This window comes from Trichoderma ghanense (assembly GCF_004382785.1).
Source record: "Trichoderma ghanense strain CCMA-1212 chromosome Unknown scaffold_3, whole genome shotgun sequence".
Classification (NCBI taxonomy): Eukaryota; Fungi; Ascomycota; class Sordariomycetes; order Hypocreales; family Hypocreaceae; genus Trichoderma; species Trichoderma ghanense.
The window spans coordinates 1,244,011-1,269,262 of record NW_027395666.1 but is presented as its reverse complement, the minus strand read 5'-3'; the positions used below and the strand labels follow the sequence as shown (position 1 = coordinate 1,269,262).

Below are 25,252 nucleotides of genomic sequence, written 5' to 3'. Positions count from 1 at the left end.
TCCTTGACGCCATCGCGGCGCTGCACTCGACGATACCGCGGTCCTTTCACTAGACAGCGACTCGCGAACAGCCCGTCGCCTGAATTCCATATTCAACACCACGCCATAGCATTCAACCGGTCTTCATCACTATGCGGTCGTTCCTCAGGGAGCCGCTGGCCCTGCTGGCCATGACGGCTTCGCTGCTGTCGCCAGCCGCCGCGGAGAGGATGCTGCTGTCCAACTCGCTCAACCTCTGTCAGCAAGACTCCAGCTTGCAGGCCAGTCTCTTCAACGTCGTCTACACGCCCAACAACAACTCGGCCAGCATTAATATGGTGGCCACGTCGTCCGTCCAGGGCAAGGTCCAGTTCGACATCGAGGCATCCGCGTACGGCTACACCTTTCTCAGGCAGACCGTTGACCCCTGCGACATTGGACTCCAGGGCCTCTGCCCCATGGTGTCTGGCAAGATCGCCTTCGGCTTCAACCTGCCCGTCAGCTCGTCGGCTTCCAAGCAGATTCCCGGCATCGCCTACCAGATCCCCGACTTGGATGCCACCGTCAAGGTCCGAGTCAACTTGACCGGTACTGGCGACAGTGTAGCCTGCGTCGAGGCCGACATTTCCAATGGAAAAACCGTCAACCTCGTCGGCGTCAAGTGGGCCACCGCCATCATCGCCGGACTGGCTCTCGTCTCGTCCGCCATCATCAACGGACTGGGGCATTCCAACACCGCCGCCCACGTTGCCGCCAACTCTCTCTCGCTTTTTGGCTACTTCCAGGCCCAGGCCATCGTCGGTCTCACCGGGATTCGTCTCCCGCCCATCGTGCAGGCCTGGACCCAGGACTTTCAATGGTCCATGGGCATCATCCGCGTCGGCTTCATGCAGACCATCTTCACCTGGTACCAGCGCGCTACCGGCGGGACGCCTTCCACCATCTTCGACTCTCTCACCACCGTCTCCGTCCAGATCGAGAAGCGTGGCCTCCAGGTCGCGCAAGCCGGCCTCAGCCTCTTCAAGCGCAGCGTGGCCATGATGCCCAAGCCCGCCGTCAACCTTCTCAAGCGTGGCAACGTCATGACCGGTTCCGGAAGTTACATCGTCTTTGGTATCCAGCGTGTCGCCTTCAAGGCCGGCATTGAGACCACCAACCTGTTCATGACTGGCCTCGTCTTCTTCTGGATCTTTGCCCTCATCGTTGCCGGCTCTGTTGCTGCCTTCAAGGGCTTCCTCGAGCTTCTCGCCAAGCGCGGCCTCATGAAGCGCGACAAGTTCCTCGACTTCCGAAACGGCTGGATCACCGTCCTCAAGGGCATCCTCTTCCGCGTCTGCCTGATTGGTTTCCCGCAGATGGCTATCCTCTGTCTGTGGGAATTCACTCAGCGCGACTCGGCCGCCGAGGTAGTCCTCGCCGTCTTCTTCTTCTTCGGCCCGCTCTTCACCCTGGCCTGGGGCGCCAGCAAGGTCATCCGCATCGCCCGCCGCTCCATTGCCATGCACCGCAATCCCGCCTATATCCTGTTCTCCGATCCGCAGGCTCTCAACAAGTGGGGTTTCCTCTACGTCCAGTTTCGGGCGTCGGCCTACTACTTCATCATCCCGCTTCTCTTTTATACGCTCATCAAGTCCATGTTCATTGCGCTGGCCCAGCGCAGCGGCGTCACCCAGGCCATCGCTCTCATCATCATCGAAGCCGGTTTCCTGATCGCTGCCTCGGTCCTCCGTCCCTGGATGGACAAGAGCACCAACTCCTTCAACATTGCCATCGGCGTCGTCAACTTTCTCAACGCAATCTTCCTCTTCATCTTTACCAATGTGTTCGATGCCCCGCTGCTGGTTGTCGGCGTTGTCGGCGTTGTCCTCTTCATACTCAACGCGGCCTTTTCCCTGATCTTGCTCATCATGGTCATTGTGTCCACCGCCTTGTCTCTGATGCGCAAGAACCCGGATGCGCGATACCAATTCATGTCTGACGACCGCGCCTCCTTCATGAAGTCGCAGTCACAGCTGAACGCGACCACGGAGCTCGACGCTCTGGCTGCCACGGCTCGAGGCGACAAGCTTGGCTACAAGGGCGGCTTCGACGTGGATGATGACGAGTCCATGTCGTCTGGCGACGTCCGCAAGCACAACGAGGCCTCTGGCGCTTACAGCGTCTCCGGCACCAACTCGCAAAACTCGCTCTATGCCAACGGCCAGGGGCAACCCCACGCTGCCATTCCGCTGTATCCCGCTCAGCGAGGCCCGTCCACCTCCAGCCCTCTGCGAGAGGAGATTGGAAGCCCCCTGGCTTCTGGCGTCTCCTTGGGGCCGCAGCGGACGGACACGGCTACTCCAGCAAGCGGCACTCGGTCGCAGCACAATGCTAGGTAAGCCCTTTGTGTTGTGGAAAAACGTCATCATCGTGGCTAACGTATGTTTTTCTTTCTAGCCCATGGCAGCGCGGCGCAGGTTATGACCATTAGAAAGGGCTCTACGCTGCAGAACGGCATTTGTAGTGTCACCTGGTTCCAGGAATGATCATCTAACGGCTGGAGGGGTGCCGATATCATCAAGAGTTAGGGGGGCATGACGGCGTTTGTAAGGATGTGTTTGGCGTTAGGGAACATGATGGCCGATCAAAAAGCCTGGTTTGCTGTCTTCTTGCTCTTCGGTTAACTCCACCCTGGGTCCTACTCCTTTGTATATACGTCTATCATTTATGAGGAGCTGGGTATGCGGAGGGGCATTATGATTCATCATGTGGGATTATACAAATAGGCTACAAATACATCTGAGGGAGGCTTCTCCCGTGTTGTGTAACAGGGCAATCATACCAATCATATATGGACTCGGAAGAATGCGTCGTCATTCAGAAAGTCAATGGCAATGCAAGGTTATCATGATAAGATCTACGATAGCTATACGAGTTCCCTCGATGAGACTTGTGTCATCAATCCTCTATCACTCCTCCAATGAACATCCCCAATTCATCCCCTCTCACCAACTTCCCCATATCGAATACCCCATCAGTCTTGTTTGAAAAGCTGAATCTGCCAGATCCCTTGCCATCGCCGCCCGTGGTGAACACAACCAAGAAAGTTACAAACACCGCCCCCCCGAATCATCCATCTCCATCCATTCGCTTCAGTTTCCCGTCCGGTGCCGACGCAGCCGCCCTCATACCGCTGGCGCTCCTCGGTGTCAGCCAGCGACTGTTGGCTTTGTCTTCATCATTTTTCCCTGATCTTTTTTAGTCTTCGTTCCACCGGACTCGCAAATCTCGCTCGCTCCGCAGATCTGCCCATTTCGTCATCGACCCTTGCATCACCCAAGCAACACGTCATTTACTCACGACCGTACAAAAAGATATCGTCAAACCGATACGGAAAAGAAAAGCCCTGCTTCGAGGGCACTCAAGCTATTCTGTGCCGACGAAAGCAACCAAAGCAGACGCGCGCGCGCACCGGCTTTGGCTTTTGCCTCGTCTGACCTCGTATTNAAAAAAAAAAAAAAAAAGATTACTATTGTATAGAAATAGCCGTCTAGTGAATTAGATAGAAATAAATAAGCTCAGGAGATGATTAAAAGAAAGGATATGGGAAAAAGGTCAAGGACACCAAGAGGCTAACAAGAAAGAACTGATGCCCAGTATCAGGTGCTGCTGTATGTCGTGTGCGGAAAGATGCCATGATACTTCTGCCAAACCTCACTCACCCACCACACGTCCGGTCCCCCCTTTTTCTTCGGAGAGGACGAAAGATGGGAATCGAGACAACACCCGTACTGATATCGCAGGGCGACGTGCTATGACCAACGCAAACCAAGCAACAAGGCCATACAAGAGAATAAAAACAACAAAACATGAACCAGACCTGACAAGACAAAGAGAAAAAGTGAAGAAACGAAGGCCTAGTACTAGTGACGATGATTCAACAAAATCAATGGTATCTTGCAAAATCAAAACACGAATCCCTCTTGTATCAACTTATCCACGTCCCCTCCGGCCGCGGCAACGGCCTTCATCGCCGCCTCGCTCAGCCTTCGTCTCTTCTCCTGCGCCTCCTTCTCCCTCCGCGCCTTTGTTTTGGAGCTCCCGCTCGGCGCCACGCCCGTCATCAAGATGCTGCCGTCGCTGGGCGTGAAGTTGACGAACCCCATGCCGTCGCCCCCAAAGGCGATGCCGCCTCCTCCTCCTGCCCCCCCTCCCCCTCCCGCGCCGGCATCGCGCGACCTGCGCTTGCGCACGCCGCCGGGCGTGTTGGGCGCGGATCCCGCTGCTCCGGGGCCCCGGCCGGAGGCGCTGCGAACGGACGAGACTGACCCCGTGGAGCTGTGCCGCGACTGGTTGCGCATCTGCAGCTGCGTCGGCATCGGCGTGGGCGACGCCGAAGGGCCACGGGTCTTGCGCATGGGCGACGACGACAAGTTGCGATGCCGCGCTCCCGAGGACGGAGCTCGCGGAGGTCGGTTGCAACGGTCGGTAAGCGGAATGGGCGGCGGTGGAGGCGGCAGGTAGGTCTGCGCGTTAAGCCCAATGTCAGTGACGACTGGTCGAGGCTGAGGCATGTGAATCATGAGCCCGGCTGCGTTGGCGTCCGGCAAGGGCGCGTATTCGTAGGGCAGCTCGCCGTGCTGCGAGTGCATTGCTTGGTTCATGCTGGCATTCAGGTCGAGATCCCACCATGTTGGATCCTGGTTTGCCGCAAAGTCGGCGCTCGTGCCGCCCCATTGCTCCGCCATCATCATTTGCTGCGGCCAGGCCCCCGGCTGAGGGGCTTGGGAGGCTGCATCGACGGCGACGGGGGAAGGCATCATGCTTGACGCTGCCTGGTACAGATGCTGCTCGCTCTTGATGCGGCGAGTGGAGGAATGCACGGGCGTTGGATCCATCCCGCCATGATAGAACTGCATGCTCGGAGAATGATAGAGCCTCGGCGGCTCAGCAAAAGGGTCGTCGCAGAAGACCGGGTGAAAAGACGGCGTGCTGTTGTCGTAGGTGTTGGGCGAGGGCGTCGTGTAGGAGACGCTGCCCACGGTGGTCTGGCCTGTGTTCGGCATCCGTGCGGCTCGAGACTTGATGGCCATGGGAGGATGGTCGAGGGTAGGAGACGCCGCCCGGTCCGTTAGAGGATGAGGTTGCTGCTGCTGCTGCTTTTTGCTCCGCCTCCCCAGCGTCGTTGCCTTGCGGAAGGTGGAGGAGAGTGCCTCGACCAGCTTCTTGGGCTTCCTGGTGGAAGTGTTGGGCGGCGTGGGGGACGGCGGGTGCGAGACAGACGACTTCTTCTTACGTGGGGATCGCAGGGAGATGTCTTCGAGACGCTGCAGCTCGGTCTCCGACATGGACTTGCGACTGAGACTGAGACTGAGCTGGTCGAGCTGGTGCGCTCCGCTGGTAGCCGGATCGGCAGCTACTCCGAAAGCAAGCTCCTGGGAGTCCAGGCCGTGGCTCGCCGCGGACGCGGTTGGGCCCATGTGAGAGCTGGCGGAAAAGAAGTCGAATTCGTCTATCGACGAGATGGCCGACGAGGCAGTGCCTGGGGCGGCCTGGCTCCCGAAGAACGAATCCGGCACGCCGCCCATTGTCGTTGAGTCGCCCCCGCGGCCGTCATCGAGGGGCTCCTTGGCGGCGCCATCTCCGTCAAAGTTCATAAACTGCCCGAACAGATCGCTCGATGCATCTGACGGTAGGCCGTCGGGTCCCTGCGCGTACATGCTGGACTCTCTATCGGCGGCAGGGTCGACCCGGAATGGAGCGGTCCAGAAGGCCATTGAATAGTACTCGTGGTGGGGAGAGGGTCGAATTCGGGAGTGGCGGACTGAGTGGTCGTTGACGGATGCGGCTAGTATACAGCTTCTCATCACAACGAGGCGGCTTAAGATGAGTGATTGACACCAAATGCTGGACGGGGCTGCTGGTGTTGACCGGATCCGACTATACAGCCATGTAAATGAGAGAAAGGTGAACTGCAAGAGAAAAGGGTGAGAACGGAAAATGAGTGGAGTCGTGTCTCGAGATTTGAGAGGTCTAACTTCTCTTCAGAAGAGAAAGGATCTGAGCGTCAGAGGATGTGGGAGAGTAGGCTAAGAGCCTTGACATGGAAAGAGACGAGAGGAAGAGAAGGAAAGGAGAGAATGAGGGGGAGGGGGGGAGAGGGAGAGAGAGAGGAAGGAGAGATGGAAATGTGTCGAACAGGCCATTCCCAAGCACGGAGCGCAACCAGACTCATTGACTAACCAGCTCGTCTATCGTAAGTGCCATATCGCAAACCGAGTGATGCCTCCGGAATAGACACCACAGCAACCGCAGCTCTTCGTTCCTCGCCGAGTTTTCCCCATACGGAAGAGGAATGCACGGGGCCGTGGCGACGCATTCCAATGCCTTGCCCCAGCTCTGTCGCCACAAGCAGCACACCGCAGCCTCACCATGGACTCTCCCGCTGACCCAATCGTAGTTGATGGCCCTCCAGCCAAAGAGATGCGAGAGAGGGAGAAGGTTATGGATCAAGAAGCTAATTAGACAAAGAGCCATGTCGCTACGATCTGGCGCCGGCAACCTGCATTTGCATGTGTGTGGGGTGTTCCTATGCAAAGGGTAACATGACCACTTGGGAGCAGCAACAGGCGTTCGCTCGGATCGGCCAGTGAATCGGGCCTTGAACATGCTGCTCGATAAACGAGAGATTGGGGCAACGACGATCAGGACGAAATCGATGCAGTACGCGGCTCCGATGAGATGACCCTGCATATCGCCGGCCTTGACAGCGGCTGCGGCTGCGGCTGCGGCCATGCACGGCGAGGGCATCCGAATCCCTTGTTTGCCCGCACTTGTGCCCTGCGTCTCGAGCAATTGCCGACTTGGCCTGTCCAGCTTGGCGCACTTGCAGCCAGCGCATTTGCTTTTCCATGGTCATCATCAGCGTCGATCCTCCATCCCTGCGATCGAGTGCAACCGTACCTGTTCCTTGCTCCAGAAAGCTGAACCACCAAGACCATGCTTAACCACGCGAGTGGTAGCAATGTTTCAGTGACGAATGTCATTGCCAAGTCAACAGCCGCCATCCAGGGAGGACATCATTCGGCACCAGGACGCTGGGCGGGTCCAGGCAACTGCCTCGAGTTTGTGCACAAAGGGCGGTGGTTCCCTAGCAAAGCAGGGGAGGGGTGTTCGTGTCTCTCCAGGCAAAAGACACGATTCGATCCTTCGTTCCGAGGTGCACCGATTTCGCAGTGCCGCAGTCTAGAGCCCACCCTATCGGACTCTGGAGCCTCAATGGCCCATCCGGCACCATCTCGATCTGGCGTCCCGCCTCACAGGGATCGCTCGACCCTCGCAAGTAGGGGAAGCCCATGGAGCAGATGAGAAGCAGGCAATGAGGGGACAGGACATGAGCCTCAGCTGCCAGACCTCTCACAAATGTGTCCAGCACGCGTCGGAGTGGGAAAAAGCAATTTCCCTTGGGCGAGCGTAGCATCCATCTGGTGCCTGTGCTTGGGTTACACGACCCGTGAAGCGGCTCTCCATCTCAGATCAACCCGATGATGCATCTGCTACCTTTGCGGCTGCCTTGCAAACGCAGACTCCAGGGCTCCGCCAGTCCGTCCGCCAGAAGGGAGGGAGAAAGTGACAACAAAGGACCCCGGCGCTGCGGTCCGGGACCTGCATACTGCAGATGCGAGCTGATTGGACAGAAAGTGACCGCAAGCTGTGCAGCACGAAGCAAACAAAACACCGTCACGACAGTAATAGAACAGGCTGATGAGCGCATGCAGTAAAGAGATGAAGGCCCTGCAGGTGCAGACGGTAGTCGGGAAAAGAAGTGAAATTTGGAGCTTCAGCTGGGGCAGATCAGCTGCAGAGCTCACCGCCTTCGCTGCTTCCAAGCTGCCCACGATACGGTACTAGGTATAGTACCTACCTACCTACCTAGTATCTAAGGTACTAGGTAGGTAGGTACTGAAAGTGACGTGCGAGTGGTTCTGTTAAGGTTAAACTGCTAGAGCGCTGCTAATCGCGGTTACCCTCCAGCTGGTAGCACCGCAAAGTATCCCGTACCTGGACCGGCTCCAAAGTTGCCCGCCCGCGCCCCAATCGGCGTCGGTACCAGGGACAAGCACACGCACCAGTGCTAGTACGATGGAGCAGGTACCCGGGCCGAGCCCAGGCTGGCGGTAGTACGGCGGATACCTCACGATCCAAGTTTGACGTACAATCGCGATTCAGCAAGCACCGGTGGTAACATGGGCTACTAACAAATATCCAAATCCAATATGAGAGATTGAACTCCGTCGGGCCCGTCGGCCGTTTGATCTAGGATGCATCCGAGTGGACACACAATGAGCAAGAAACGCTGGCACCACGTGGACTGAGTAATCCTGTAGCACGAAGTGTGATGTGTATGCACATGTAGGGGCTAACGACGCACATGTAGGCACACGTATGTACGACGGCGGAGGCAGGGCTGGGAACCCCGAGAGGGCGGGTGAAAGAGTGTGTGACAGAGACAGAGACAGAGACAGAGACAGAGACAGGGAGAGACGAAAGGACTCATCCAGCGTTTAGTGGTCCATACACATCTGTGTCACATCCAACGACCCGGCGCAAGAGCAAATCTCACGACTGCCTTGTTAGCATTAAATGAGTGTCCCTCAATACTTGGTTGTGTCGGTAAGGTAGACGGGTAAGCATAGTAGTCTTGTAGTATTGCCTCACTCCTACTCTGTCTGTACGTGTGTTGTAGAGCAATCGAACGTTTTGAGCATTTGATACGTCGCATCTCGTCCGTCTCCCGCGTGTGAGAAATCATCCGAGTCCACGCGTCGGCGAGTCAAGCCACGTCCCGTCCAACCCATATTGCTCCCAGTCCTAAAAGCATCCCAACCTGCATATCCGGAATAACGCCGTACCCAGTCCTTTGCCCAAGATGCACCCAGATGGATCCTCCCATGTTGCGCCGTCCCTTCCCCCCGCCTGCACGGGACGAGTCAGTCCCAACTCTTTGCTCGGCCACGCAAGAGCGAAGAAACCATGAATCCCACTCGTCTTGGCCGCACTCGTGTTGCGGATGGGAACCAGCGCTTTGCGCCCCCTCAAACAGCATCAGATAGAAGGGAAATGAAGACAAATTGTACAAAGAGTGGAAACAAAACGCCAGTGTATATGTGCAATTGTGTCAAGCCTCTGACATCTTTCTTTTCCTGTAGCCCACATGAAAAGTGTAGTAAATTAATAACAACAATGCGAGAAATGAAGGGCTGGCCGTGCCCCCCCAAAAAAACGCGAATATTGAATGCAATCCGATATCCCCAAAAACGCCGCGTAAATATCGTGTTTAAGTCGTTGTTTGCGCGCCCAACAACCGCGGTGAGAAGGCCAATGTGGGTTTGTTTCGTGATTAGTATGCACCCGCTGTAGGCGCTTGCGCTTGACTCGGCTCGCTGTTCGTGCTCCTCGACGCCCGGAGCCTGTGCTCCTTCTTCTTCTGCGTCCTCTTCCGCATGCGAGGAACATTCCGCACAAGCTTAGGGCAGCGCAAGGCCGCCTCAGCAGACGTGGTGAAGCTCAGAAGTCCTTGACTCCTCAGGATTCCAGTAAGTCCACTGGAAGGCTTCTCGCCCAGCCATGGAAACTCTTCGGGTCCTTCGTCATAGCCCTCGTCGGCCTCAGTATCGGCGCCTACCAGTTCACTCGGGTCGATTTCGATAACCGGGACCGGGCTTGAATTTGTAGGCAACGAAACAGAGTCCAGTGCAGGCTGCGTGCTGGCCTGCATTCTGGCTAATACTCTGGAGGCGACGTCCGGATCAATGCTGGTCGCGGGAGCAACTGGAGCGATACAGGGGAGAGGGAGGTACCGCCGCGATGCGCGGATGTTCTGAGTCCGTGGTGATAACGGTAGCGAAGCATCGTTGTCGAATGTTTCGTCGGCATCGATTTCCATGTTCACACTGTTAAAAGCACTCCAGCCGCTGTTAAGGAGCGAGTGAGAGGACGGGCTCATGGGTGGCTGTGGTGGTTGTGGGGTGAGAGGCGGCTGAGAGGTACTTGGCTGGTTTTGCTGCTGCTGTAGGAGGGTTTGTCGACTCATACGGCGAGATAACAGCTCCATGAGAAGGCTGTTTTGTGATTGTTGACGCTCCCGGGCTCTGGGTCTGGGCATCGAAGGAACATCCGAGGCGGCAATAGGCAAGGCATCGGGCACGGATGGCAGCTGGGGCGCTGTCATATCGTCGCTGACAGAGGCGCTGTGCGGCGAGGTACGCTCAGGCTCCATGGTGGTGTTGTCGTCGTCCCGTCTCGGTGAGGGGTCACCTCATAACCAAGCATCCGCAGGTGAGGATGATGTCAATTATTCCAGGCTGCGGGCTCGCAACAGCTGTCGACGGTAGCTGGGTGGACTGTCACTTTATCCCCGCTGTTACAGGCGATAACCAACAACGCCAGTTAGGATGTCGTGCAAGGCAAAAGGTGACGATGGTGCAATGCAGCAATGCTGAATACAAGAAGCAATATTCAGCGTTCTCTTTGGACAACCAGATTTGTATCCGACGAGGCGGGTCGAAGTGAGTGAGTGTATCAAGGCAGCGTCAGCTGGGGGTAAGGAGGAGAAGAGGAGCAGGAGGAGGGATATGAAGTAAGAACTGAAGCCACAGAGGAGAGGGTTGGGGGGCGGCTAAGATAGATGTACTCGTAGTGTTGCGGGCTAGAGGGAAAGCGCGAGCCCCCAGCCCAGTTAATGATCAGGATGGGCAAGAGCTAAATTCTGCCACCTGGTAAGTTGTCGACAGGTACTATATTGACAAGGTAAGTATCGGCAGGGCCATGTGCTGGGATCCTGTACTTTTGGATCGGGCCGGGACAGGGCGCTGTCGGCAGCAGCTGGGAGCAGCGGCGCGGTACCGGCTACAAGGGCACGGCATGGCAGGTACAGGTATTGGATCTGCTCGTACGAGGGCACCCGTGCCTCGGGCCAGTCCAGGCTGGACCGGCACCAGCGCCAGCGCCAGCACCTGTAGCGGCCAGCTGCTGTCCTGTAGGGGCGCCATCAGCAGTCCAACTGGCCGAGACACGACACTGTGCGCTATGGATTGGACCCAATGCAATTCATCGCTGCTGGGGCAGGGCCAGGGATGGATGACAGGATGATTAGTACCCGGGCAGAGGCAGCGAGGCAGCAGAGATCCCTGGATCCCGTTCCCACGGACAGCGGCGATGGTCCCGAAAGGACGGGTGCTGAAGGGATGCTGGGGGGGACGCGACCCCGGCCAGTCCACGCCTGTGCACGCTGCACTGTGGGCACCTGGAACCGGAGGCGGCCGTCCGTAGCGCTGGGAAAGCAGGGCTTGAAGCCACTGAGCCCGCCAACACCCACATGCACCGGTGCTCAGCGGACTGGATGGATTGGGCGCTACAGCTGCCACCGGCTAGCTGGGTGCGCCCTAGCCCACGATCCGCTAATAGGGCAGTTCCGAGGGCTGCGACGAGTTGGGTAACGCCGCTTTGAGAGGTCGACAAGTTCGAAGAATTCCAAGGGCGGGCTTGGACGATTTGGACACGGACAATGACTGAGGGGCAGCCAGCCAAAGCAACGAGACGCATGGACGGGTTCTGGAAGGTGCGATTTTTGCATGACATCTGCTCTCCAGCTGTGCTCCCTCATTCTCTGTTGGACGGAGTACTGTGCTCTGCTCTGCTCTGCTCTCCAGGAATAGCAGTTCGGAGCCAGAGCAACCGTCACAACCAGATCCCGCTCTTGATGAACCCTTCGCGATCCCTCCATCTCGTCCATCCAGCCGTTGCTACCTGGCTTCTATTCCAAGTGACATGGAGCCACGCCGCGGACAGTTGAGGCGCATCCGAGCTGGTCAAAAGGCCCGCCTGCGGTGTGCTGGACCCCCTACATGTGCCTACCTACAAACAAAGAGTGACGCCGAGAGCACGAGTGCAGGCCCAGGTAGAGGTACAGCAGCCGTTGGATCCCAGCCGCGCGCAAGTGAGCAAGGTGCACGTACAATCATGTACATGCACATGTTCGGTCCGGCTGAGATTGACATTTATGTTTCTCTGGACGTGAGGTGCACATCGGAGTTGGCTGGCTCGCTCGGAGTTGGGCAGCTGCCCTCTTTCCGTTCGCACGGGAACACCCATTCGGGGCACTCGCTGAGACGTCAAAGCGTGATATGGACGAAGGCTGTGCGAGGCTGCATCTTGAGTGTTGTGTGCATGTGAAGGGCAGTTTTGCTTTCCTAGGTACTAGTAGGTTCACTCTAGGCCGATTTCTGTACAGATACATGGTACGGAGCCAAAAGTGCTCTTCCCCGGCCCGAGGACTGGGTTAAACGAGGCAGGGCAGCAGTACTGGGTACATGGACATCTGCTGTCAAAGGGGCCGAAGCAAGGCGTCGGACCATGCAACGGTTGAGAGACATCCAATGTCACCGAGTCATCAGGATGAGCGTGGATTTTGAGGGCGAGCTGGGATGTACGTGAATGATGCATGTCCATTCACCAACCCAAATAATGGCCACTACTGTGCCAAAGGAGCAAATGCGATTCATCCAACTGCATTATTCAGGGCGTCTCTCTATAGCCGAATCAAGCCTCAGGGCATCGATCGATGAGGCAATACTAGGTAGCGACAGAACGAGAGATCAAACTCCTGGCAGGTATCGGAGTAACGTTCGTATGTGTGTTTCCTGGCGCTGCCAGGTTCAATATTTGCTTCGGTCACAGTTCCGTTTTCCCTCTTCTTCGCCTCTTTGCCAAGTGGGCGCGCCCTGTTTCCTCTCGTCACCATGTCCGGACGTCACTTGATTTCCTCTTCGAACAAAGTTACCTTAGCTTTTACCTACTCATACACACCTCTCTTCCAAACGGCTTCATGAGATCATTTGACCTGCCTCCAGCACTTCATGCCCCGTAGCTTGGGCGCTCTTACAACCTGGCGCGGCTCTTTAGTGCTTGCATCGCTAGAGATTCCGACAATCCGGTTCTACGTGTCAAGGCTTCTGCACCAGCAGCTCCCACCAATTATCTACATACCCACCCTCACGAGCAGGGTTCAGGCCAACTTGAAGGATATTTTTATTTTTAACATTATATAAAAATTATGTTACAAGCATCAAAAATAATAGGAGCAGGTTTAGCCACAGTAGGTGTTTTAGGAGTCGATTTTACCCGCTAGCCCAACCACTCGTGATCCATACTTTTGCTTCTCTTCTTCCTTTTTTCTCCTCTGCGGCCGTCCCCAGTGTTGTCCGCCCTAGCCCGCAGTAACAAAGACCAGGATCAGGCTGGAGCAAATCCCGGTGTGCAGGGCTGTCGCGCCCTCTCCCGGTTTCCTCGCCTTGCTGTGACGCTGCCGATTGCTCACGAACACCTGATGGGATTACTAACTCATCATCCAAGGATGCAATCCCAGCGAACTGGCTCGGTGCCACTGCGAAACCAGAAATGCGATTGGCCAAGGTACGAGGGCCTTCAAGGGTCTTCTCGGAACACGCTTCCCATCACGGCTAACATCTCCAGCAGCCTGGCCCATGATGCCTGTCGTTCGCACTTGTTGGACAAGGAGCTCATAGGCTATTGAGCCAACGAAGCACACGCGAGCATGGCATTAATCTCAGTGACAGATGCCCCATTCAGACCCCCTGACGGCATTGAGGCTCATCAACGCTGATCAAATGCCACGCCCTCTGGCTTGACGCCGAAGCGCGAGAAGCTCATCTCGTCCGTGCTTGTCCATATTTCGCAGATCACTTTTACCAGGAGGCCGCGCCCCAATCGAGCTTACATACGATGCGAGCGTTCCCAACAGCTATTGACGGTCAAGGGAGTGGCATCGATTTATCAAGATGCGAAGGGAACTCCATCCCCAAGGTCGCTCTGAAGTTGTCCGAGATTAGGCGAGTCGATGTTCGCCGGCGAGAAAGCCACGAGGGCAAATCATCAATGCAGGGTTCTACGACTCTGCATGCTATGCTGAATACGATGTACGACGTACGGGGCCACCACTGGGATCAATAGCTACACATCTTCACCCTGGCTGCATCACACGTGCTACCTATCAACCTGGCCCTCATGGTTCGAGTCAACTCTCGCCATGACTCCGTACTAACGCTGGCGTTACCACCGCCGCGTTTCCTTTCCAGCCAGACTGTCAAGGTATGACCGTACGGAGTACTCCTTGATATATCGGAACCCGTTCCGTGGACCGAGCGTTTGGGTTCAGGGCACGACACCGGTTTCTCCATGGCTGGAAGCTCATGCAGACTCTAAAGCATAGCGCTCCCGACAAACCCGGGGAATTGCTCGTACGATCCTCGTCATTTGTCAAGAAGACGGATGTTCCCGATCCATCTGTAAGCAGGCAAGGAGCTCTGCACCCTGTACGGAGTCAGACACAGTTCACGGTTAGTGAAGGAGGCATGTCGGCACGACGAGACCAGCCGCGAGGTAGTCGAAGGCATTGCCAATCCAGAAGAGCAAAAGAAAAAGAACAACTGTTTCGTCTAAAACCCATGCCAATACAAAGTCGTACGAGAGCGGCACTGGCTGCCGTGTTGCTTGCTATACCACCTTGATGCAGAATCTCGGCATCTTGCGATGCCCAAGGTACTAATCGTGTTACACCCGACATACAACTACCCCGGGCGAGCGGTCGAGCCTCGAGCAGAACCGTCTGGAATAATGCTGCAAGGACTACCTCTTTGGAAGCTCGACTTGCGACCAATACCGATTCTTTTTCCATTGTCTTGCCAGCATGCCGGCGGGGACTCTGGCTCTTTATCCTCTGGATAGTAATCATGGTGTCACATTTCTATGGCGTGCCACCTGCTCCCATCCTCAACAAATGCGTAAGTGAGCCACCGGCATTCATTTACTCGTTCCAGCCCTGGGTTGCTATATCACGCCAAGTATTATCATGCCCGTCTCGTGAGCAAAGTCACCTTGGTTTGTTCAAGACGACAATGCATAAGGTAGATGCCTTGCGGTACGAAGTACGGTACGTACATGATGCTTGCACCCGGAATGCCACCTCACTGGTGTCTTTATTCCCAATCCCTTATTATTGCCAGGAGCTTTCCGTCACGGTCCGCCTTTCCGCTGTCAGGGAATCTCGGAGCCGATACCTCACAGTGTCGCTCATACTCGTAAGGTAGCACCTGGCCTGACCCTTGCAAAGCTGCCAGCGGGTTTGGCAGAGCGTGGATGCCGAAGACCTGCAGCCAGCATCATGGTTGTCGTGGCTATCTCCTGCAACGATCCAGCTGTTCCGGTGAACGACACGCCGAGCAGGGAGCCCATGTGCCATCATTCATGGGGCCGAGTGAGTATTGCATGGGCTTTATATGCGCTCGGAGGTGCTCTACAACCCGTACGAAGCACGACGAATATCATACAAAGCAGACGAGTCAGACGCCATACCGGGGGAATGCAACCCACTCCGTCGGTCCACCCTTTGCCGGGCAGCTCGCTTCCAGCTGTCGGGTTCGTCGAGAACCACTCCAACTGTCAGACTCTCGCCCAGCCCACTCCCTTGTTCCGAGGCTTCGGTTCCTAAATGAAAGCAGAAACTCCGCTCTGTGTACGGAACCATACTGTACCTGGAGGCGGGCCCTTACCGGGGAGAGAGGCTCCGCTTGAATTCCAATGTTCAGTCCTTCTTCCAGCCCCCCCATGCCGGACCAAATTAGCCCACAGACCAACACGGACCAAATTCTCCCACATACCAACAAGGACCAAATTATCCCACACACCGACCCGTCGTGCCGAAAGGGGTAATGCTCGCTTCCCTGCCATGTCTAGGTAGTGAATGGCACAGGCACGCAAGCACAGACCGAGCGAAATCCTCTTCATGGCAGGGAGCGAATTTGTATGGAGTCCATGCAAGCAGGTACATGGAAACGACAGCGCTGGGGAATAGTGGGCAAATTGTGTTGGCTCTCTTCACCCATACATGATGAGGCAGTTGAGTGGAGCAAGGATGCTGGGAAGAGAACGCGAGGCTTACAGCTGACGTTACAAACGAGAGTAAATACGAAATACCTAGAGCAGTAGTGTACAATTTAGTACCTTACCGTCTTCCTGGGACCCCTTCTTTCACATGGGCATGTTTAGTTCTGCCGCGGTCATATCTGACAGCAGGTCGAGATGGTTAGGCATGCGTTTGAAACGCTGCTGGCGGGGATCTCACCTAACGAGAATCCAAGGTCACCAGAAACCGGCGACACTGCTTGCTGGCTTCTCCTGGCCTTTCTCCTTCTTCTTCTCTATTTTGTCTTATATCATTCTCGATTGGCAGAGCCTGGCATACGAAACGTCGTTTGGTCTATTTCCCGTAACAACCACCTTGCTCTCCATCCGCCGCTTGCACTCCTGGAGCAGCCTCGGTTTCGGTCTCCCAAGTCCCACGCGGGACCTTTCCGGAGAGTATCAACGCCACTGCAGCAGCTAAAAAGGGAAGATGATGACGAGAGACTAAAATCTCCCCGAAACGGACAGAGTACGGACGCTTCATCCGGCATGTGGCATGTGTGTCCCTTTTTGTTTTCAATACCCATGCCCCTGGTAAAAGCGTGGCCGGCCTGCCCCTTCGTTTGGATTTTGCTATGCGGCCTTGCTAATGCCTGTGAGAAGCCAGGTATCAGATCCCATTTGTTTCAAACATCTGTGTGTAGAAGAGGTAATATGCCGTTGGGGAACTCGCAAGTTTACCGATTGGGGAAATGTGTGATGCAGGATCGTCAACATGAATACATACATATGCTCGAGTGAAGCAGCTTCTGGACTTGCGAAGCTGAAGGAAATTGCTCGCCATTGACGATCCTTTTTCTGATGTGGTTGATATGAAGCTGTCCACCTCGCATTCAGAGGTAGCTTACCCTACATCTACCTTGATTGCACCAGTTGAGAGTAGCACTTGGCGGATGATGGAGTCGAGATGAATTCGACCAATTACGTGTACATAGTACATGTACATCTTGGACAATTGCCTATCAATACATGCGCTTGTAACTTGATGCCAACGGAAACAAGGTAGAATTAGCAGGTCAATACTTACCTACCTTACCTACTAGGTAGTACGTAAATGAGTTCCAGGGCATAGAGAGCTTGTCGCCTTCAGCAATTGTCGGTGCCTTCTATTCCGAGAGGGGAGCAACGTCGACGCAGCGGTTCATGCACCATGCAACCGAATTCGTCACCGTCAAGGACTGCCGTCTGGTCCCCTGTGATTGCTGAACATTGAACCCTGTGAGCCCTGTGAGCCTCGTTGGTGGAAGCGCTGACGAGAGCGCCTAACGAGCGCTGCCGGCCAATGGAGGCGCAGAGGCGGGGGCGCTGAAGGGCGATTCCAAACCAGCGGGGGTTCGTTGGACCCGACACTTCAAGCGAGGCGCGGCGATGCAGCGCGTAAATCGCTGTGGATATTGGACAAGATACGTCGATATGTATGTATATATACTATTCGTCGTCGAGGCCGTTCATTCACAAAAGCCATCGCCTGTCAACTCAATTGATATCGCCTCTTCCAACGACGTAGTGGCGCGGTGCAGTTGTATTCATGTTGGTTCCTCGGCTGTGCTAATCGATAATACCCCAGCGACTCCAACTTGTACAACACGCAGCCTACCTCTAGCGGGGCTCTTTCTTGGCCGTCTTACATGGGAGCGAGCTCGACCAGCTCCAACTGCTTCCTCTCGCCCTTTGCTTCTCGTCTTCTTCGCTTCTTCCTCTCCATCGCCCTCCTCCTGCCATCCGATCATCAATCATCTCCCAGTCCGCCATCGTCGTCATGTCCGGCCAGCAGCAGCACTTCTACCCGCGTATGTCCTCCCCGCATCCTCGGCTTCGACTTCACCCCAACAATGCTCCAAATACTGACTCACGACATCATCACAGCTCCGCCTGGCGCTGGCGCGGGTCAAGGTCCGTTCGAGAAAGCCATTGCGATTCGTCTCGATTCTACAGCTACAGTTCTAACCTGAGCACCCAACAGCGCCGCCTCCCCAGCAGCAGCAATATGCTCCTCCCCAGCCGTATCAGTCGGCGCCCCAGCATCAATATGCGCCTCCCCCGACCTCGCCCCCCGCGAACCAGACGCAGTTCTACCCTCCTCCCCAGGGTACTCCCGGACAGCCTAGCTACGCTCCGCCGCCCCAGCACACGCCCTCTCCCCAGATCCAGCAGCCCACGCCGGGCCATTACCCGCCGCCGCCGAGTAGCCAGACGCCTCAACACCAACACTCGTCCTCACAGCAGATGAACTTGGCCTTGCGCCCAGCGGCGACTCCCGACTCTGGCCACTACCAGCAGGTCCAATCGCCCCCGCCCCCGCCGCCTCAGCAGCAGCAGCAGCAGCCGATCCAACATCAACAGCAGCAAGCACCACCCCAGTTCTCTCCTCCGCCGTTTCCCCAACAGCAGCAGAATGCGCCGTATCCCCAGGAGAAGCCGCCGATTCAGACCAACCTCAATAACCCGGCGAACCTCGTCGGTGGAGCCCCGCCACCGTCGCACTTTGTGGGAGCTGTGGCGACGAGCGACGACGTTGGAACCTTCAATGGCGGAAGTTATCGCATCAGCCACCGGGACACCAACACCATCTTGACCATTCAGCTGGCCGTGGGCGCCCCATTGCATGCAAAGCCAGGTAGGTTGGGCGAAAGGAAGAGCTGCTGTGTCGTTTCAAAGCTAACGCACGGTAGGTGCCATGGTTGCCATGTCTCCGACAATCACCCTCAAGGGCAATGTCAAGTTCAGCGTCAAGAAGATTATCGCAGGCGGAGAGCTTTCTAGCTCAACGTATACGGGACCGGGAGAGCTTATCCTCGCGCCCTCAGCCCTGGGAGACATTACCAGCATCAGACTGACCGGCCAGGAGCAGTGGTCAGTTGGACATGACGCATATCTGGCGTCCACCCAAGCTGTTGTCAAAGATTACAAGCGTCAAGGGCTGGGCAAGGCCATCTTCAGTGGCGAGGGTCTGTTTGTTTACAAAATCTCGGGTACCGGCCTGCTCTGGGTCTCGAGTTTCGGCGCCATCATCAGGAAAGACGTGAGTATACGTATACCACCCCCCCTTTGGCCCGATTCAGAGGTACTGACCCAGAGTCATAGCTTGCCGCAGGCGAAAAGTACATCGTGGACAATGGCCACCTTGTGGCATGGAATACCAGCTACGTTCTGGAGCGTGTAGCTTCTGGTGGTCTCATCTCTGGCCTTTCTTCGGGAGAGGGTCTCGTCTGCAAGTTCACCGGCCCTGGCACCGTTTTCCTGCAGACGAGAAACCCGAAAGAGTTTGCCGTGTTCCTTGGCGGCATTGCCCCTCAGAATGCGTAAGGGGAGCTGCTCCCATCTTGGACGCTTACACGAAAATGAATGACAATGCATTGCTCTCCATCTCCCTTTTTGACATATCTCTTTGGACAAGAGATTGCCTGTCCGTCTTGTATCATCTCGTTGGAAATAAGCACTTGTTGGAGTTTGAGTTTAGCGATGGAGGTCCTTTTAACTTGTCTACCATTATACGACTTGCCTACCAGTATGTATGCCTGCACCAGTTGCCATGTATCAAGGTCTCTCCTGTTCCTTGGGTATATATGAGGAAGTAAATTCTCGATATCTCTGCTTCTCATCAAGCCAGTTGATCCGAAACGACGGGGAAGCTGTCATCCGGAGCCAAGCAGCAGGATAGACTTCCCTTTCTCTCTACAAGAAGATGAGAACTCGTGAGTCGCGACCTTGAATAGATGCACCTGCTGGCGTGTTATCGCATGCCAGACATGGGCGACCAACTGGCGCCTTCACGCATTATAGCTCTGAGGCAGGCGCGATGGAGGAATACCGACGCCCTTGTTGCCATAGCAAGCACCCATGAGGCTGACCTGGAGCGAGCCTCCTGGTCCTTGAATTTCTTCTTTCGAACATCACTCAGTCCGTCAGTTACGGGAAGCCCATCGTTGCATTTCCGCTCCCCTCACCAGCCGTTTCTTTTTGGCATTTGAGCGTGTTTTGTTTCTTTTTCCTTTCGTCTTTTCACTTAACGATTCAGCGACCCTTTCGCGGAAACTTTTGGCCCCGGATATCGCCAGCTGTCTGCCAGCTGCAAGCTATTGTCGGACTCCAGCTCAGCCCTTCTTCTACCCCAGCATCATCTGTCTCTTCTCCTCTCTTCCCTTCTCCTCTCTTCTTTTTCTGCTGCTCTTGACCCGACTACTTTTTCTTGACGCCGTTGTTGGGGCAGCGCCCGGCCGTCTTTTCTTCAGCGGACCTTTGACTGTGGTGATTTGTTTTGTTTCGAAGCTATAGTATCAGGGGAAGCGTTCTTGTGCGAAAAAAGAAGGAAATTAAAGAGGCTGCAGAAGGGCTATTCCCCGAGACTCCGACCGTCAGGAGCATTCGTTTCCAACCAAGGCAGCTTCAGAGCTTTCTCAACTCAATCGACAACAACCCATCGCTTGACTGTTCCTCGGCCTGCAAACGGTAAGTGGAATCAAGACACGCTCGCTTCTTGTGTGATGCAACATCGGCTGACCTGATTTCGAGGCTGGAAATGGCTGTCCCCAGCGCTGTCGGACGATATAAACGAGCACAACCCTCTGCCGCCATGACCAAAGAGGCGGGATCAAAGAACGAAACCCGCAGCAAGCCTTTGGGTCCCTCTCATGACTACCAACGATTGAAGAAGGTCAACAGCCAGCAGGCCTTGGACAACCCAGATTGGCGAACGCGCCCTTCTGAATCCAGTGGCTCGTCGAATGTGGACGACGAACAGAGGTTGCGCGCCCTGATAGGTGCTGCGAAGAAATGGACTGGAGAGGACGCCTTACCGGTCACCCCATCAGCCGGTGACAAAGGTCAGGAGAGGCGCTCGTACGGCCGTCAGTCTGCCACTGCCTCGTCGCAAGATGGTGCGACCGACAGCGAGTCGAGGTACAGGAGGCGCGATGTGTTTTCTCTGTCGTCTGAGTTGAAGCCCGCGATTGTCCAAACCATGAACGAGGAAAAGCCTGTCCAGTACGAAGTATTGAAGCAGATCTGCCTCTCGTCCTCGCGTGAGCACCCCCTGAGCCTCTTCGAAATTGTCCCTCTCGGCACAGCCCCTGGCTTCCAGTCGCCATCCATCGTTGACATTCGGCCCCTGAAGGAGAATGTGGCGCCGAAGAAGGCCTGCCACGCTCAGAATGAGCACATGGCAGCGGCAATCATGGCTGCCGGGGCCACGCCCAACAAGGTTCGAGTCCTTCCGAAGCTGCCTGCGCGCAAAGAAGAAGCACAGGAGAAGTATACCACCCCGGACGGCCTGCGACAACGAGACAGGGGCCCTGAGCAACCGGAAACGTCTACTACGCCAAACAACAAGAGCGACACTCGTTCCAGTGAGCGGCTGTCTCCTGGCCAGACGGCACGTTTGGTCACTGATGGGGGCCCTATAGCAGCGGCTGAGGCAGCTGAGCGAGACCAGGCCTTTCAACGATTTCTCAGGAGGCTAGTCCAGAAGAACAAGGGCTTGCAGACCGAAAAACCACCGCAACGAAGTGTCGGCCATGAAGGCGACTCCAAAGAAGACGGCAGACAAGGTTCAACCGACACCTGCGTGCTACGAGGTCCGGCCAAAGGGAATGATGGACGGAAGCAGGCTGCTTCGAGGTTTTTCATGAGCCACCAGACGCGAAGCTCTGAGATTTCTCCCAAGGACAAGCAAGCAAGTCGTTCGGCTGGGGAGTCTGCCAAGTTCAACAAGAACTTGAACCCCAAGGCACGAGAGTTCCTCTCGTTTGTCAACCAAAGCCCCAATCCAGACAATGGCAACGCGTTGCCCTATCACCCGCTTCCACCCCTTCCAGCACTTGAAACGAAGCCTGTCGTCGACAAGTGTGGAGAGGCAGATGCCGTGTCGCCTCCTAGACTCGGTCATCCCAATATTTCTCCTCCTCCAGGGCTCGGTTTACCCAATACTCTCCACCCTTTGAGGCTTGGGCTGCCCACTGGTTCTACGTTTCAGCAGCAACTGCCGCCACCGTATGGGTTTACGCCGTCCGCCGCCCCTAACCCGGCGACAGACCCCATGGCTTACAATAGCTCGATGGCAGGAAGACTGGTACCGCTACAGATGAGCATGGATCACTCAGGAGGTCAGTTTCAAGCGCCTGCTTTATCAATGCCGCAGCTGCCTCCGCTCCTCCCAGCAATGTTTAGACCGCAGGCGGTGATGCAAAACATGATGGGAAACACCAGCACATGGGGCTTTCCGCCGGCGCCCATGACGAGCGCCGCGTACCCCTGGATGGGCAGTTCCATTAATCCATGCTTCAACATGCCTTCGTACCAGATGCCGTCCACGGCGGATGCCAATCTTCCACCGCAGCCGGTGCCCAAGCCTCGGCGTCCTGATCCGGGGGATCAACAGGCATACGAGGCGTGGATCGAGTGGCGCAAGGCAAACGAGCCGGGCTATGCCCTGGAGTGTCGTCTGAGGCAGCAGCGGCGAGCTCAGCGGAGCATGACGGACAGGGGAGGGAGCAAGCCCTCGATGCAAAAGAGCGATGTTTCTGCGTCGTGAGGCGTACGGCATCGGGCGTAGTGGTGATGCCCTCGGATACGAAGCTTGGACCGACGCTCTTGGTGGCGTTCAGGGAGCAGTACCCGTGTGGAGTGGTCAGAGAGGAACGCCCCCCTTTCCCTAGCCCACATTTTGCATCCAAAAGGTTCGACTTTTGTTTCTTTTTGTTTCAATCTTCTTCATACTTACACTGTTCGGCCACATCATGCAGATGTTCGGAATCAGCCGCAATGGAGTGGATATGGTTGTTTTGCACATGTCTTCCGATTGCTCGTTTTGGGTCGTCAGGTGATGGCCAACTCCAGGATTACCCCTGGTGGAGCGGGTTGCCGGTGGGATTGGCACGATTACGAGCTGCGAGGTAATGGGCTGAATTGTATGGACTGGACTGTCAGAGTTCGTTGGAACAATTGTGTGTATGAATAGCTACGTTATGCTACGTTACTTGTGGCTTGCAGTTTGAAGGCTAGAAGGCTTGGAGGGGAGACTGAAATGAGGAGACTAGAACTAGGGGTTGTGGGCGCTTGGGGTAACGGAGCGTCTGGTGTGGTACAGCAGTCGACCAAATTATGAGATTAGCTAGTCTTTACAATATACCATATGCATGGTTATCTATCTATACATTAGTCTCTTGTCTATGAATGGTGCCATCTGCCGCTCGTACAATAGACGACGTAGAGTAACACCAGGAGAGGGTTGTAAGCATGATGCTCATGCAAATTGCACGCTCCGATTCGCTCCAATTGGGAGACGTGTGACTATCAAGTGAGACTTCGGCGGCTCAGGGGACTCAGGAGGACCGCGGGAAGAGAGACATGGAGGGTATTGATGAGGAGGAAGAAAGAGGATGATGGTGGGATTATGCATATCTTTGTCTCTGGATGACGTGGAGAGGGGAACTTTTGATGCATATACGAAGCGGAGCTATGTAGGGAGATGGTTTGTCATGATGTTCAAGGCGTATTGAGTTTTTCGAGAAGGAAGAGTAACATGGTTGCAGGGAATGGGGGGTTAATGAGTGATACTGAGACAAGAAAGGACTCCTATGGTGGAGGAAAGAAAATGGAGGTGAGGAAATACTCGCTGCTAGGTACTAGAATTAGAAAAGGAGTTCTGGTGAAGAAGGGAGAGGAGAGGAGAGGGGCGTTTTGCTGCGTGTCTGAGACATGCTACGGGGATGACGGGCGTGAAAAGGGGCTGACGACGTACCTACCTAAGTAGTGTGTATACGGAAGTTGAAGGTTTTCGGCACTCGCTCACTCACTTGATCTTTTTTTGAGTCAACCTTTGCTTGGAAAGTAATAGGCTGTTAAGAAGAATCAGAAGGAGGGCTAATTATGGACTGGATGAGATCGGCGGAGGAAAGGGGGGGGGGGATCGTGCGGGCTAATTTGGTGGCTTTGTTTGGTTCTTGTGCGACGACGAGGCGTTTTTGTTGTCTCTTCTATGTCTGCCTACTCTTGTCTCCCCTTTTTCTCTTGTGTAGTTTTAAACCGAGTGGAATATGTAAGAGTAACGTGAATGTGTGTATGCTGTCTCTTGGAGTAGGAGGGGAAGGAAAAGGGTTGGTCTTGGGGGTTTGATTGTGTTCGGCTTGGTTCTCGAGTTTTGTGTGATTTTTTCCCCGTCTTTGCTTGGCTGATGGCTGATGGTTTTCGATACTCGCTCCGTGAGCCAATCCAGATATATTTCTTGACTCTTGATTCTTTTTTTCTCTTCTTATTTGTTAGATGAGGCACGACGTAGATGAGGTCCTGCCCGTAAAGTCCTCGGGCAAAGAGAAAAAAAAAAAAAACACTCAGACGCCCTTTCCTAGGGTATATGGCCGAAGGGCTTTTGGTCTTGATCTACATACATCATTGGCTCTGTCTGTTTCAGTGGCTTGCTTGCCTTTTTTTTTTAAAATTTTTTTTTTTTTTACCCCCTCCGAATTCTTCTGCCTGATGTACTTCGAACGCCTTATTTGCACGCAACCCTGTACGACTTGACAACAAAAGGGGGGCGTGTCTGTAAACGTCAATCTTTGATTTGCTGGTTGGACGCGGTGAATTATTGGGATGCGGCTGGGTGCCAAAAGTGAAAGGGGCTTCGTCTGAGCTGCCATCACCGAGTGAAGGTTTTTTTTTTTTTTTTTTTTTTTTTTTTTTTTTTTTTTTTTTTTTTTTTTTTTTTTTTTTTTTTTTTTTTTTTTTTTTTTTTTTTTTGCTCTACAGGCTTGGGTTACTTGCATTATGAGAGGTTCTTCAATGTCTATGCGGAAAGCAAAGTGCATCTATCTCCTTCTCGTGTAAACCTAGAGAGCACACTACCCTCAGACGGACTTCACCCCTCGACATCGTACTTTTCCATGGAGGCAAGATCCCGGCTCCAAAAAAGGACACAACATCCGCCCCTCTATTCCAACACCAATCCACCCTCATCCATAATAAACATCTGAACAGATTTGAGAGATCAACCTAGGAACCTCCAGAATGGAACAGAACATCTCACAGATCTCTTCCCCCCGCCCTCCCTTAAAGACGGACAAATTCCTTCCCAGACAATAAAAGGAAAAAAAAAAAAAAATCCAGGTTCATCCTCAATCCCGCCAACGTCCCACCAAACCCCAAAACACCACATAAACCCGTCAAACAACACAAGCAAGGTCCTACTTCAACGCCGAGACACATCAGAGCCATAGGACACAGGACTCACAGGACACACACAAAAAAAAAAAAAAAAAAA

General features: G+C 54.9%; 6 protein-coding genes across 6 annotated transcripts; 3 read left to right on the top strand and 3 right to left on the bottom strand.

The window, feature by feature from the left end:
- Positions 1 to 131: 131 nt before the first annotated feature.
- On the top strand, positions 132 to 2,449 carry CCMA1212_003731 (Putative flavin carrier protein 3; the record flags this gene model as incomplete). Its single annotated transcript, XM_073701066.1, has 2 exons — positions 132 to 2,353; positions 2,416 to 2,449. 2 exons carry the CDS (start codon positions 132 to 134, stop codon positions 2,447 to 2,449), a joined length of 2,256 nt encoding a protein of 751 aa, XP_073560637.1.
- Positions 2,450 to 3,923: 1,474 nt separating this feature from the next.
- On the bottom strand, positions 3,924 to 5,735 carry CCMA1212_003730 (Developmental regulatory protein wetA; the record flags this gene model as incomplete). Its single annotated transcript, XM_073701065.1, has 1 exon — positions 3,924 to 5,735. The coding sequence occupies one exon, from the start codon at positions 5,733 to 5,735 to the stop codon at positions 3,924 to 3,926; it is 1,812 nt and encodes a 603-aa protein (XP_073560638.1).
- Positions 5,736 to 6,189: 454 nt separating this feature from the next.
- Positions 6,190 to 6,768, bottom strand: CCMA1212_003729 (uncharacterized protein; the record flags this gene model as incomplete). Its single annotated transcript, XM_073701064.1, has 1 exon — positions 6,190 to 6,768. One exon carries the CDS (start codon positions 6,766 to 6,768, stop codon positions 6,190 to 6,192), a length of 579 nt encoding a protein of 192 aa, XP_073560212.1.
- A 2,590-nt stretch (positions 6,769 to 9,358) lies between these two features.
- CCMA1212_003728 (uncharacterized protein) lies at positions 9,359 to 10,237 on the bottom strand (the record flags this gene model as incomplete). Its single annotated transcript, XM_073701063.1, has 1 exon — positions 9,359 to 10,237. The coding sequence occupies one exon, from the start codon at positions 10,235 to 10,237 to the stop codon at positions 9,359 to 9,361; it is 879 nt and encodes a 292-aa protein (XP_073560211.1).
- A 7,390-nt stretch (positions 10,238 to 17,627) lies between these two features.
- Positions 17,628 to 19,305, top strand: CCMA1212_003726 (Uncharacterized protein; the record flags this gene model as incomplete). Its single annotated transcript, XM_073701062.1, has 5 exons — positions 17,628 to 17,789; positions 17,866 to 17,892; positions 17,953 to 18,616; positions 18,672 to 19,021; positions 19,084 to 19,305. 5 exons carry the CDS (start codon positions 17,628 to 17,630, stop codon positions 19,303 to 19,305), a joined length of 1,425 nt encoding a protein of 474 aa, XP_073560207.1.
- Positions 19,306 to 20,518: 1,213 nt separating this feature from the next.
- Positions 20,519 to 22,528, top strand: CCMA1212_003725 (uncharacterized protein; the record flags this gene model as incomplete). Its single annotated transcript, XM_073701061.1, has 1 exon — positions 20,519 to 22,528. One exon carries the CDS (start codon positions 20,519 to 20,521, stop codon positions 22,526 to 22,528), a length of 2,010 nt encoding a protein of 669 aa, XP_073560206.1.
- Positions 22,529 to 25,252: the final 2,724 nt, after the last annotated feature.